General features: G+C 39.9%; 1 protein-coding gene across 2 annotated transcripts; it reads left to right on the top strand.

The window, feature by feature from the left end:
• Positions 1–3,138: 3,138 nt before the first annotated feature.
• On the top strand, positions 3,139–13,449 carry HDC (histidine decarboxylase). 2 transcript variants are annotated; one of them, XM_074155819.1, is made up of 12 exons: positions 3,139–3,166; positions 4,008–4,180; positions 5,234–5,347; positions 6,737–6,859; positions 7,695–7,829; positions 8,781–8,924; positions 9,178–9,244; positions 10,078–10,240; positions 10,343–10,433; positions 11,612–11,710; positions 12,408–12,509; positions 12,688–13,449. In XM_074155819.1, the coding sequence occupies exons 1-12, from the start codon at positions 3,139–3,141 to the stop codon at positions 13,447–13,449; spliced, it is 2,001 nt and encodes a 666-aa protein (XP_074011920.1). The 2 variants fall into 2 exon arrangements, with proteins under 2 accessions (XP_074011920.1, XP_074011921.1); XM_074155820.1 differs by lacking the exon at positions 11,612–11,710.
• Positions 13,450–15,051: the final 1,602 nt, after the last annotated feature.

The raw sequence follows: 15,051 nt of genomic DNA, 5'->3' as shown, positions 1-15,051 counted from the left end.
ACAGTTTTCGCTTTGGAATGGCCTTCAAACTAGGAGGGAGATGTGAGGAAAGAATTGCATTATACAATATGAAGTAAAATCTTCTTTCTTCAAACTTGGACTTGAGTTCTTAGAGTTGACAATTAGGAAGAAATCCTAACTATCATAGTATTGGTATAAATTTGGCGAATTTGATCCCGATTGGCAAATTTGAGCCCAAAGTAATCGGAAAAGCTATGGTAGTGGTTTTTAGAAGAGTTATTTTCAGGGATCTAATCATGCTCAGTTGGTACTAGGACTTGAAGCAAGCTTTGCACAGTGACTAACTGGAAATTGCTATAATTTAGGTTTGGGTTTTGTTCAGAAACTCTCCATGATGTCACTAGTGAATGCAGGAACCAGTTAGTCAAGTTCAATGTGCTGGTTAGGCATCGCTCCAATTGAATTATTCTGTGATCAAAATAACGTTTGTGTCCTCACATCCCACAAACTTAACTACAGCTTAATCTCTGTGAACTCTTACTAACGATAAGAATTTCAGCGTTAGTCTGAGTAGTGATAGTGGTTACGTTCATTTCATGTCCAAATGGAGAATTTCCCACGGTTTTGACGGCACGGACCTTTGTAGCAAACAATGAAAAGAACCTTTTCTATTCATTCTGCTTCCTGTGAGTAAATATTCTGTTCCTCATTGTCTGTAACAAAATCCTTCCAAGAGCAGGGTAACTATAACAAAAATTTATTTATCACCAGCAATATTTACCCTGCCTGTAATTCATTATCACTTGTCGTATTCTAGTTCCGAACAGGACCTGCTGTTTGTTCTCTTCCGCACAGAATGAGAAACCAACCTGATGAAGCTATCACCTCTGAGCAGAGGTGTAGGGTGTGTGCCACATGGAATATTTATTGTGTGGTTTAGCTCTGAAAATATTATTAAAAGTATTGCTCCTTATTTGCTGTTCCACATTGAAATAGCAAATGTAATTAGCTACCAGCTCTCTTTGAACAGACGTCCGTGTATTAAAGTAATGTATTAGTTACTTGTAATAAGCTAGAATCACAGTTTTTTGGGAACTCGGCTCTTTTTGAGTTGGTCCTGTGCTTGATGCCAGCCCCATCTCAAACTTCTTTGTTCCTTTATGGTGGCATTTACAGTAAAGCCAAGAGAGGTTCATAAGTTGATATTAAATGTGTGGGCAGCTCGTTATTTTTTTCCTAATGTTTCCAGAGAAATGTGAGAAAGCAGATGAATATGTGTATGGTATGGGGGTTTTGTGCACTTCTTGCACTTCTTCTTTCGATGCTTCTTTATCATTTTTTTTTTATTTATTTCAGCATATTAATCTGATGTGCGTGTATCGGAGCATCTTTGTCATATCTATGAAACAGTTCTTTCTTAAGTATCTAATCGCAGCAGAAACTTGGAAAGGTTTTCACACTGTTCTGTAGAAAGTACGCTGTGGAGAAAGACGTAACAACTTACTAGAATAATGAAAGTGTTGAGGCTGCATTACAGTACAAGAGGCAGAAAATCACAGCTGCTCTGACAGCCAGTTCTCTTCTGTATGATGAGAACAGAGAACTGCTGTCATGTATGGGATGAAGGGTCTGCTCAGCCTGATCTCCTGTGTCCAGCAGCCCTAAGCAGGAACCTAGGGTATAGCAAAAATAGGGCAAGCATATATTGTACTTTGTAATAATTTCTCTTTCTGGTGCTTCATCTGTAAGTCGTACCTCTCTCTCTTTTCCCAGGGCTGCCTGGTATCAGTGTAGAGTGAGTGAGTTCCTTCTGGTGAAGATGAGAAGAGCTCAACACTGAGTACAGTGTCAGAGGTTGTGCTGCCAAAGACAGGTCAGGATGTGTTTTCAGTCCTAGAACTGGAACAAGGAGCACTCTACATAGCTGTTCTTCCAAACTGAGAACAATCCAGGTGGAGAACTTGGAGGAATTCTGGAGATACAAGGACAAAACCCAGTGCTTATGCATATCATATGTGAAAAGCAAGCGCACTAGGGGGAAAAAGATGTGTTTTCCCACATCTAGGGTGATAGAAGTGGAGCAACATCACCCTTCAGTGTAACGTGGTCTGGTCTGGAAAGGCAGGACATCCACAGAGAGGGTCACTGTTTCTTTGTATTGCAGTTCTGGAACTGGCAATAATTGTAATGCCTTTCCTTCTAGCAGTAAGGGACTGACAGCGTAAGGCACTGAAGACTTGTGGGAACGATGGTATACTCTCTTCTTGGGAAAACTCAGTCCCACAATTCCTTAAAAGAAAAAAAAAAAAATCCCCGCCTGCAGTGCCCAGTTTATTATGTGCTGGTGCCTTGTTTTAATGGCACCTGCTAGCTCTGGTTTCGGTGTGCAGCGTAACATGAGGAAGAGGAGGCTGAGGGGAGACCTCATCACTCTCTTCAACTACTTGAAAGGACACTGTAGAGAGGTTGGTGCTGGTCTCTTTGCACAGGTAACTAATGACAGAACGAGAGGGAATGGCTTCAAGCTCCAACAGGGTAGGTTTAGACTGAACATTAGGAAAGAATTTTTCACAGAAGGAGTGGTCGGGCATTGGAACAGGCTGCCCAGGGAGGTGGTTGAGTCACCATCCCTGGATGTGTTTAAGAGACGTTTAGATGTGGTGTTGGGGGATATGGTATAGGGGAGAACTTTGTAGTGTAGGGTAGATGGTTGGACTCGATGATCCCAAGGGTCTCTTCCAACTTGGATGATTCTATAATTCTATGATTCTATGGTTGATGTTATTTGGTGTTGGAAGCTCTTGAGCTTTTTCTCTCCCACAAGTTTGATGTTAATATCTTCTATTCATGACAATGAATTACTGTGAGACTTCTGAAAGATTGTTTGAAAATGGGAAAGGGTTAGTGCAGAGGCAGCTCCTCTTAGAATATACTATCTTAAACATCAAAAGAGCACAGATGAGAACATAGGAGACTGTAAAAGCCCTCGGTTGGGAGGAGTTAGATAAACACTCACCAATAACCTGCCTACGTTAAACCTTTTCCAGAATGCGTCAGTCTGAGAGATAAAGGGAGCTATAAAGGGCGAAGCGGCTAGCAGGGCACCAGACCAAGCTGCCCACAGCTTCTGAAAGGTCGTGGCCTGGGTTTGAAGAGGTGCTGTTGGAAGGAGTCAGTATGGAGCCTGAGGAGTACAGACAGAGAGGTGAGTGATCCTCTGCTCTTGGAAATAGGCAGCATTTGCTCATGGAGATCAACTGTTGCAGGGCTGGGAGTGGTACCCAGAACCGAGGATGGGCTGTGTACTCTTTATTTGCACGTGTCATTGAGACTTAGGTCTGCTGGTGCTGAGACAAAAATGTGTCCCAGGGCTGAGTTTAAATTAATGGATATAGAGTCAGTGGACAACTTAGGCTTTTTGGTCTTACACTTAAAATACTGTGGGAAAGCTGCAAAACTGTGGTGCTAAATAAACTTGTGCTAAGGGGTTATACACAGTGGCTCTTCCCTGGCTGACACCGTGAAACTTCAGTGATAGTGGCACAGTTCTGGAGATGGGCAGCAAACTTTGGTCCCAGAGCTGGAGGAGATTGCCTAAAAAGTGGAGAAAACGTGCGGAGCTGTGCAGCTGTTTTCAAAGGATGCAAAAGGGGGTATGCCATAATGACATGGGGAGTTATAAAAACTTAATTTCTATGAAACGTGGTTTCAGTTAATTTGTAGGCAAGAAAGTCTGTCTATTCTCTCAGTAATCAAACAAACTGTACTTGTACCATGATTGTATTTTGAAGGTATGTTTGAACTATTCAATGAGGACACTGAAATATCCCTGTGAATGTGTTCTGTCCTCATGAAGCCTGTTTTAGAAGCGTTGTCCCTACATTATTAGATGGGAAAGTAGGGTGTAGGAAGGTTAGTTCCCGTGGCTATGCTGAGAGCGGTATTCTGAGCCATGTCCAATGCTAATGACAGATTGCATGAAGTGCTGGCAATACTAGTTAGTTTTCCCGCAATTGAAACTCAAAGCACTGGTTTGCCTCTTCCAGGGAAAGAGATGGTGGATTACATTTGCCAGTACCTGAGCAATGTGAGAGAGAGACGGGTGACTCCTGACGTACAGCCAGGTTACATGAGAGCCCAGTTGCCGGACTCTGCCCCAATGGACCCAGACAGCTGGGACAACATCTTTGGAGATATAGAGAAGATTATTATGCCAGGGGTAAGAAATAAAGTATGATCATGACAGGAAAAAGTCATTATGACCTGGGGTGAGCAACAAGTCCTGGGAATGCACAGGTTCTGCAGAACATTTATCTAAATAAAGAAAACATCCAAAATGTAGAATAAATCCTGTAGACATTATGCCCACTGTGGTGTTCCTAACTATAATTTTAGGGGATGGACTGAATGTATTTTTTAAATACTTTATATGTTAAGAATAACTCATGTTTGCTTAGAAAAAATTGTCTGACACGGTGAATTTAGCTTCACAAGGCCTCTGCATGCTGAATTGCATCATCTCAATTTCAGAGCTGTGGAAACTCAGGCACAGCAAGGTGAAGTACCTCTTGCCCATGGTTATGAGCATGTAAGACTTGCCTCCTGCTCTTTGAATGGAAAGGTCTCCTTCCCATTGTACTGCATAGTACAATGTACTGCAGATTCTGCTAAGGGAGTTTGTATTGTCTAACTAAACATTTTATGTAAGAAGCTGTTTCAAAGTCTATTTAAAAATTTTCTTTATAGATATTTGCAGAGACTTGGTCTGATATAGGAGAAGTAGTCACATTAAACGTGCTTAAACTGGTGTCCCACATACAGGCTCCTTCAGGTGTATAGAGGGGGGCTATATAATTGTAATTTGCTGTCTGTAGCTAAAAGCAAGCTGTTGTTTGATGACAAAATGAGCAAGAGCAACTTTGTTGCAAGGACTCCACTTAAAAAGATAAATATTTGGATAAATATTTCTGATTCCTTTGTGCAATGTTCGAAAGACCATTCTTTCCTGTTCAGAATCTTTGTCTGCCTGTTCAATTCAGATAAATGCTTTTTCTATAATTTGGAATTTATCTAATAACGACACAGTGTTATCATTTGCTAGTGCTGCACTCCTGTTGATATTATCTCTCTAGCTTTCTGCCAGCAGATCTATAATTGCATATATTATGTTACTGTGATCCTTTTCCATCGCTTTAAACAGATGCTAATCACTACATCTCGTGCAGAATTTTGTGATATTTTCAGAATTAACTTCTCCACAATTTTGTTCTAGGTAGTCCATTGGCAAAGCCCACACATGCACGCCTACTTTCCAGCTCTTACTTCCTGGCCTTCACTCCTTGGAGATATGTTGGCTGATGCAATTAACTGCTTGGGATTCACATGGGTAAATTTTTTGTTGGTATTGTAGATATTCTCCTGTGCGTATTAAGCAGGAGTAGGTCATAGTCATTCTTTCTTGTTCTGTGAGTCAGTATAATTATTTACTTTAACCAATTGTATGTCATTTGCATAACTGAAAAATGTAATTTGAATAAATAAATAAATAAGTAGAATATATGAGAGCAAACATTACCTAGTAGTAAGAGGTGAATGAAGAAAATATATCATTAGAAATGTCTGTTTTCTAATTCTTTGCATATCCCCCTGCAAACGTAGTTCTCCGTTGTCTAGTCTCAGTGCCAAGACTGTTACACAAGCACTGCAGGCGATAGAGCAGCCACCGCCCATGACTGCAAGCCAGCTTGGGCTCTGTTCCAGTTCCCCTATTCCTTTTAGAGAACACATTCCCTATTTTTCCTCTTCTGAAAGTAATTGTTTGGTGACCTGTCCCAGAATGCCATGAGTGTTGGGTATCCTCCTGCAGCTACACAGCGCTACTTGGTTATGACTCTGCATACTTCTGTGGCGTTCTGAAGCCAATGTTTTCTCCAGTGGTGGAGTTGCCCAGATTTTTAGATCTATGTATCCATGTAAGAAAGCGGTAGAAGCTCATAAACCTATAAGAAATTGATGGTTATGGTCTCCATGTTATTATATCAGATAAGCTTATTGCATACACAGAAATGACCGTTTCCATCACCTCAATCTAGTTTTGATAGACTTCTGTTCAGTTTGCAATGTAAACCGATTCTTTCATAAATGGAAAGCCAAATGCTGCAGAACAGTCACCTTTCTTTTGCTGTTCTTCAAAAAGCCTCCTTTAACTGTCCTCTGTTGGAAGAGAGATCACTGGCCCTTTCTTGTTAGGGACCAAGGGCACGTACCTAAGCGGTGAATTGCAGTTCCACAGTTCTGTCTCAAATGGCTCATTGTGATTTCTTTTTAAATGACTCTAAAATTATTGATAGTTTAGAAGCTCAACACTGAGGTGATGCAGATAAGCCGGAGAGAGCATTTTAAGGAGGTTGGCGAGAGTCTCTGTATTTGGTGTTCCAAGAGAGCAACTGGTAATGAGGGAGAGAGCAAGGCAGTTGGAGCTGCCCTCATCTGCAGCCTTAACATGATACAGAACTCACCAAACATCATTTTTATTACAATAACGTTGTGTTCTGCCAGGTATGGGCCACGGTATTACGCAGTTAACTGCTTTTACATCCAGCGCTACAAAGCTTGTCATCTGCCTGGCTTACATCTAGGTGACGTTTCTCCCAAGGCAATTAAAAGTGTTAATAGCTATTAATTAAAATGTGTTATATGGTTTATTCTAAGCGTTGTACTCCTGTGTTTGCAGGGTGAATTACAGCCTGATTCTCTCTTTTTGATTTTTTTCTAGGCCTCCAGTCCAGCCTGTACAGAACTAGAAATGAATGTGATGGATTGGTTGGCTAAAATGCTGGGCCTTCCAGATAAATTCCTGCACCACCATCCCAACAGTGTGGGCGGAGGAGTATTACAGGTAGGGGAGATCAGAGGTGGCCTCATGAACTTTTAGTTTTCACTCAAGTGAATTTTCCACTGGGTGGTTGTTTTCCTGGAGTCAAAACCAACAAGACTTGCTCTATAGGTTTGAATAGACAAATCCCAATTTCATGTTACTTTCACAAATTTTAGTATCAAATATTTAAGATTATAGAATAGGAATTGCTGTTGCTTTTAGTCCTAATTCTGTTATGGATGAGAAGCAGGTACTCTTGTGTCCTTACTAAGGATAAATGAGAGTTAGATTTGGTTTCTTCAATCTGTTTCACATCACCAAATTATTCACTTACATTATTCAATTACATAATGAGAGAAGGAATTCCTTGTCTCTGTCCTCCTGCCAGCAGTCCTTAGCCACGCAAGAAATTATTTTTCCTTTTTCTCATGTCCACTTTGTGTCTTTGAGAGATGCAAGATCAAGGCCTGAACCTTTACCTCCTTTCATAAGGCCAAAGCAAGTACCCCTGGAATCTGCGCTAAGGCTCTCTGGTTATAAGGAGCTTTGCTCAGGTTTGCAATTTTTATGGGAGATACTACATTTTAGCTGTCGAAGAACTAAAGGAAAATGTGATTTATTTACTCCCCCTCAAATCGGCTTTGCACGTTAAAAATATACAGCAGTCAAAAGGCTTTGGTTTGTGTTGCTGTCCCAGAGGGTTGCTTATCAGCGAGTGATTTTTCCGCTGCGCCCCAGAAAAACGGGAGTAGAAAAAGAGAGTGGGCAGCTGAGCACTTCAATGACTTCAGTAATTCCCTGACAAAATAGCAATAAAGTAACATTATGTTGCAGTAAATGAGGAATGTTTTCGCAGAGCACTGTGAGCGAATCAACCTTGGTTGCACTGCTAGCAGCACGGAAAAACAAAATTCTGGACATGAAGCTTTCTGAGCCAGACACCGATGAGTCCTCACTCAATTCTCGCCTCATCGCTTACGCGTCTGATCAAGTAGGTCCATATGGTTACAAAGAAAACAAATTTGTTTCTGCTGTCTTACCTAGACCACACAATGTGAGCTTGCATTTCTGTACCAAGAGAAAAACACAACCACAAATGCCTCACAAGCATGAACGAATCCCTCTCATGTCGCTTTTTGAGGATGGGGTAACTAAATCAGTGTGAGGTGAGGTTTTGTAGGGTCCCAGCAGTCCTCAAGAGACTGTTTGACATGACTCATTTCTGCGCTTCCTTCCTGTTTTTCACAAAGTTTTACTGCAGTAACGAGGTGCTGATCTCATGCTGCTTCAGCTCTTGCTTCTCCGCAGCCTCCTTCCACTCAGTGACAGGTCGGGGGCGTTACCTCAGTGCTGCTCCTGGTTGTGGTCTCCAGCCCAGGCCTCTGTGCTCGTTCTCAGAGGAAACGTCTACACAGCCCTGGGACTCTGCCTGCAAACCTGCTCTGTCCTTTGGCTCCTGAACTGAACAATCGTATTGCCCAGTGAAAACTGCAGCTTGTGCTGGTTCTCTCTTAGGTTAACTAAAAGGGCTTTTTCTTGTGAGGGGTTTTGGTCTACTCCAGCTCAGCAGTAGGCACACTTCAGGGGTCTTTATCTTCTTATGGCAGGGAGAAGGGAATAAACTGAGGTTGATTCATTTCTAGAGGGTCCTTTTAAGATGTGAGTTTTGATAAATGGCCCTCCAAACACAAGGTGAGGATTCCTATTATTACATTTTAGAGACCAGTACCCAAATAAATGGAGCATGTGCATTCCTTGGAATTACAGTGTATTATTTGTTTTAGTTATTTACAAAAAAAGAAACTTCCAGGCTTCTATTGAATGGATTGTAATAAGGACCTGCCTCTGCTTTTCTTGCAGCCACTGTCTTTTATAAGGCTGTAACTTATCCCAGTTGTTCAGCCTCAGAGCTTGCTTTCTTACTGTTTTTCTTTTTTTAAAGGCACATTCTTCCGTAGAAAAGGCTGGTTTGATTTCTCTTGTGAAGATGAAATTTCTGCCCGTGGATGAAAACTTTTCCCTCAGAGGTGAAACTTTGAAGAAAGCCATTGCAGAAGACAGAAATAAAGGCCTAGTGCCAGTCTTTGTATGTTCAACTTTCTGGTTGGGGATATTGATGTAGTGGTGTATTCTTAATGTCAACATAAAATTACATCTGAAACTTTTCTTATTGCGTTAAAATGCATTAGCTGAAGGTTAAAATGTGTGTAAGATTTTCTATTTCATTGAAGAAAAAACTTTTAACATCATTTTGAGTGTATATGATAGCCTCGCCACTTTTAAAGTGCTACATCCATTTATTTAAAACCTGTCATCTTGACAGATTTGTTTTCTTCTAGGTTTGTGCAACTTTGGGTACAACTGGTGTCTGTGCTTTTGACAATCTTTCAGAATTGGGTCCCATTTGTAAGTGTCTTTTTTTTTCTGATCTTAAACTACGATAGCACAGAAATGATGGTTTTGGCATGAAAAATTCTCATACTAAGGAGAGTAGAAACACTGCTCAGTTGAGTTTTTCAGATGTGTCTCAAAGGTCCGTGTGAGACTTTGTGCGATTTCTGTAAGATTTAGCTTAGGATACTAAAATATATTCAGTTTAAGGTGGATGAAATTTGCCAACTGATAAATCTTTAATGTGGTTATTCAGGGAATACAGACTGTACAGGACAGTGCAGTACTGTTGTAGGATGGATACATAAATATTTAACCTAGCAAAGGAATTCTGAAGGTAGTATTTGGTAGGACATCCTTTGTAGCCACCAGTTCAATAGGTAAATTTGACATGGTTATAAATTCTGTTCCAGCATAAATTCTGACAAGTAGCTGCTGAAGACCTGCAGCACTTTCTCTTACAGGTCAGAGTGTGGCATCTATCTATCTCCGGATCCTTTTTGATTGCCACCGTGTCTTTGGTCTGGCTTTGTGCAACTGAGTTGTACTGGGGAGTTCTACCTAGTGAAAAGGCAGGTGGCAAAAATAAAATGTTAAAAAGCCTCACTCATATGAAAGAGGGAATAGTGAATTTTGTTACAGAGTCTATCTGATTTCAGCATTATCCTCTATTTCGGGGGTCTGGATCCACAGCTTTAGAATAAAAGCAGATTGTCAATTGTTTGTCTTGCTGTTTTGTTGCCAGCTTGTCCACCTCCTGCAAAAACATGCACCTAGTTTTCTGAGAAATTAAGCATGTACGTTGATTGCTTATGTCCTTTAAATGACAACAATTTCAATTCCAACAGGTGACGCTGAGGGACTCTGGCTTCATATTGATGCTGCATATGCAGGAACAGCATTTGTGTGTCCTGAATTTCGATTGTTCTTGGATGGAATTGAATATGCAGATTCCTTTACTTTTAACCCTTCTAAATGGATGATGGTTCATTTTGACTGCACTGGATTTTGGTGAGTAAAGGCAAGACACAACACCAAGAGGATAACATGCAAATTGCAAAGTGTTTCTCTGCACAATTCTTTGCTAAATACAGTTCATTCTACAATTGATAGGGTTAAAGATAAATACAAGTTACATCAAACCTTCAGTGTTAACCCTGTCTACCTCAGACATCCCAATTCAGGAGCTGCTGTTGATTTCATGGTAAGTTGTTGTTTGAGTTGATATTTTAAATTGCCTATAAAATGTTCAAACAGAATGTGAAATTCCTCACACTCTGGAGTGTGCTTATCTTACAGCTGGTCTTATTACATAAAAGCATAAAACCAATTATACTGAGATCTTAATGCAGATTAAATAGTAAAACTTTGAAGTGAGCCCTGGTTATAAAAATTCATTATAAAATTGCTTTCAGGTATAGAGATTGAAGTACTTAAGACTTTACACAGATCAGGATCCAGCCTTGCCTTTTTAGTTAGAAGGGTCTTTTCTGTGCATCGTGTTGCTGAAGTAATTCCTATTGATGGTGTTTTGGCTGGTTTTCTTGTATCCCTGATACGTAATAAAGAGAAAGGAGTAAGCAATGGAAACACCATGCTCTGAAACAGCAGTAGAATGAATTATGTTTTTCTTCAGATTAAGCTATTCATAGGAGAGCTAAGAGGCATTTCACTTTAGATCCATCTTACAGCAGTTTTCAGTTCAGTAAAACAAAAGAATATTCACTGCCAATTGTTTCTGCTATGATCTCACCCTCATCCTCAAAAGGTAATTGTTTTCTTGAAATCAATAGTGCTTTTCATTAGAGTGTGAGTGTAGAGCGGGGAGGAAATCTATCAATGAGTCCCTCTTGTGGTTAAATAGGACCCTGCATGTAATTGTGTAGCTCCCTAGAAGTATTTTTTTTACATGTTTTGTCACTCTGTTCCATGCAGTAGGTGTTACTTACTCTGGAAAGTCTTCCCCTATATCAATTCTCGCTGTTTGTAGTTGATTTGGGAAAACGTTCAGGATGGCATTTAAATATGCAAATTACAGGAACTGAAGTGTGCCCTCAGTTGTAAAGTGTAAATTGACACATCTAAAATTGATAATGCTCTTTAAATGCAAAAAGGTCTTGTTATTAGCTGGTAATTAACTAAAGATTCAAGCACATTTAAGTCATAGATTAAGGGGAATAACCCAAATCTTATTTTTTCAAATAATTGAAAAATATGTAGACATAGTGTTTCTTTGATGGCTTAGCAGATTTCCAGTAATATGAAATTATTTGTGTCAGTGGAGATTTCTGACCAGTGTCTGAAGCCACAGACCTTGCGGTGTAAAGGGACACTCCTTGCTGTTGGTTTTGCACTCACTGATACACCCTTGTGTTTTCACAGCACTGGCAAATTCCACTGAGTCGTCGATTTCGTTCTTTGAAGCTGTGGTTTGTGATTCGTTCCTTTGGGGTGAAAAAGCTTCAAGCTCATGTCCGACATGTATGTGAAATAACAATGCAAGCATAAATGGATTATGTTCATTCATTGGTAGCTGAGCTGAATAAATTCAGTGATGCAAAGATGGGTAACAGAAACCCTCTCTCACACAAAGCTTGCATGTGAAGGCTAAATGTATGATGATTTTACTCTTCAGTAATCTGTAAAGATTGACTGTGCAGACAAAACATTTCCTGTACCCTTCTTGGAAGCAATAGGCAATGCAAAGTGCCTCGTTAAGTCAATGCCTTCTGCACGTTTCTGAGTGCTGATCTGTAGAAGCTTTCTTTGAGGCAAATTGGCAGCTGTTTGGGAGGCAGGCTGTGACTGACTGCTCATCCCATCGCTGGGAAGATTTACAGGCTTGAGTCTTTGATGGAGTGTAAAAACAAGGGATCACATTGTGGATCAATGGTTGCCACAAAAGGACTCTGATCTGAGAAGGCACATTCTGTTTTCAAACCTTTTTCTAGACAATTTCTGTGTATACTCCAGTTACTCGTTCATTGTCAAGGATTTGGGCAAATGAGAGAGACTTGAAAATTCTTAGCTTTTTTCTAATTCTTCTGTTTGCTACCATTCATGCATTGGAATGATGTGTTTTAATAAGGAAAGGAATTCTTTTTAACTACTTAATTTAGTGTCTTACAGTGGGTTTGTGACAAACCAATACATAACTACTATTTTTCCTTAATTATAGGGTACTGAAACAGCCAAATTCTTTGAATCATTGGTTAGAAGTGATCCACTCTTTGAAATTCCTGCCAAGAGACATCTTGGACTGGTTGTATTTCGTTTAAAGGTAAAAGATTGTACCTTTTGCATGTCTCTTTGGAATGAATTGATCACAGTTGATCTCTCCCCAGACATTAAGGACTCTGAATAAGCTTCATGTAAGAATTTGTAATGCTGGAATTCTTACAGAGACATTTGGAAGTTCTAACTATAGTATTTTTTTTTCCTATTCATATTTAAAACAGGGTCCCAACTGGCTGACTGAAAAACTCCTGAAAGAGCTAAGCAGTTCTGGCAGGCTCTTCCTTATCCCAGCAACCATTTATGACAAGTTCATCATTCGCTTTACTGTAACTTCTCAGTTCACAACCAGGGAAGATATTCTGCAAGACTGGAACATCATTCAGCACACTGCAGCCCAAATCGTTAGCCAGAATTATGGGTTGCACTCCATCAATTCTGGTGATGGGGCAGGAATCCCTAATGTGATAGTTAAGCCTAGTTCTGATGCCATTAGTAAATCTTCTCAGGTTTATCTAGATGGAGGAAAATATAAAACACCTTCCAGAAAAATAGTGGTTCAGCCTAAGAAATTAGCAGCAAGTCCCAGTACATGCGTGATTAGTCAACAGGTGAAAGGTCAAGGGGATCCTGTAGATGACTGTTTTCCAGAAGATGTCCAACATGTTACCAAACATAAGTTAACCTCTTTTTTATTCAGTTATTTATCTGTTCAAGGCAAGAAAAAGACAGCACGTTCCCTTAGCTGCAACAGTGTGCCAATGACTGGTAGTCTTGAGCAATGTAACCCCAAAACAGCAGCCGTGGACAAGAAGGAGTCTCATGCAAATGCCAGAATTCTTTCCAGGCTGCCTGAAGAGGTGATGATGCTCAAAAAAAGTGCCTTCAAAAAACTAATTAAGTTCTACAGTGTCCCAAGCTTTCCAGAGTGTAGCATTCAGTGTGGCCTTCAGCTGCCTTGTTGTCCTCTGCAAGCCATTGTTTAACAAGTAAAAGAGATTAGTCCTTAAGACCTCTCCAGGTAGAAAGAGAACCAAAGTTTGCTTATTCATATGCAATACCACATTATTTTGTTCAATATGTAAGCAGTGGCAATGACCACTGAGAAAATTACTGTGCTTTTATGGTGGAAACCTCATGTATTTATAGATTAAAATGTCAAATAAATCTTGTAGGCGTATTAACATGAAACTCTCTGGTTTTTAGACTGTGGTAAAGAAAATGCCAATTTAATACCTTGACAAATGCTCTAGACTGCTGTGAGGATCTGTGTGTGCAGACAGCACCAGCATCAATTCTGAACTGTGCAAAAAGAAGGACATAACCTAAGATATTTTCGCTGTATTACGGCAACTGTAAAACTCCAGGACAGCAGCCCTGTCATTCCATCTGTGCTTATCAGTTACAGTGCACAGGAGGCTTTGTGTAGCCATGTTTCAAGAGTGGTTGCCCTTTCTAAGCACCCATGGCCTTTCTCAGCATCACCAAAGGTCTGTAAATCACAAGTGCGTGAGGAAAGAGAGTAGGAATGGTATTTCACCCTTTGTCATAACAGAAGAACTAAGGGACATTACAGAAGAAAGGGTCTCTATGCAGCAAACAAACATTGCTACAAGAGGTCAATGATATACATGTTTTTCAAGAACAATTGAAAAAATTGAGGGGAGAAAAATATCTATTGATGGCAGCACTAAATTCAGAGACACTACTGTTGAGTAAGGAAGCATGACGATTGCTAGGAGATTATTCTGGGAAAGCACTGCTAGACACTTGCTGCCTTCATAGTGTTTCCAGACACTTAAAATTGCCCCACAGTGAAGGCAGCATACTCATACTCAGCCAGATGGATCTTCAGTCTGACCCAGTACAACTATTTTCAAGTTATATGAACAATGAGTCTGGTTAATCGGAAAAATCTCCATACCTTTATACAACATCAGCTAAACTCACAGTGGGGAATATTGAGGCAGTAAAAGGTAGCCCTTTCTAGTAAGAACAGATTTATCCCATTCTGTGATATTATTTGCCTGTTTTTAAATTCGAAGGAAATCTAAGTGACATTTTATTTTGAAGTATCTGGCCTGCCACTACTCTATTTGCACCTGAAGGAAAGTACATCTTAGTTCTTATCAGTTGTTCTCATTCTGTGTATGTATTATTTGGTGCATAAAAAATAAGAGGGCATCTCTGCTACAATGGGTAAAAGATAATGTAAGCACCTAATACAGGCTTTTTTTTTTTTATTAGTTGATTTGAGACAACTGCAAGCTTCATTAATGGTCTTTTTTTAATGAGTTTTGTGTTTTGATTTAGGGATGTAATTTTTACTAATGCAGTGGATCACCCTTTAATATGAATATAAATGTATTTGCATAAAGATATCATCTTGTACCCACTTTCACATGCTTAGGTGCCTAACATTAACATTTACATCATAAACAATACATCCATACACAGTAGGAAGGTAGGTTAAGATTCAAAATATGCAGGACAGGAGAAGCCAGGCTAAGATACAAGTAGAGTTGGAGAAGTTCTGCTTTATTAAAACAATCTCACATTCGTATTTCATTTCAGATACTGATATTTGC

The sequence above is a fragment of the Numenius arquata genome, chromosome 11, assembly GCF_964106895.1.
Source record: "Numenius arquata chromosome 11, bNumArq3.hap1.1, whole genome shotgun sequence".
Taxonomy (NCBI): domain Eukaryota; kingdom Metazoa; phylum Chordata; class Aves; order Charadriiformes; family Scolopacidae; genus Numenius; species Numenius arquata.
Note: the sequence above shows the minus strand (reverse complement) of the source record. Positions and strands in the feature narration are given on the sequence as shown.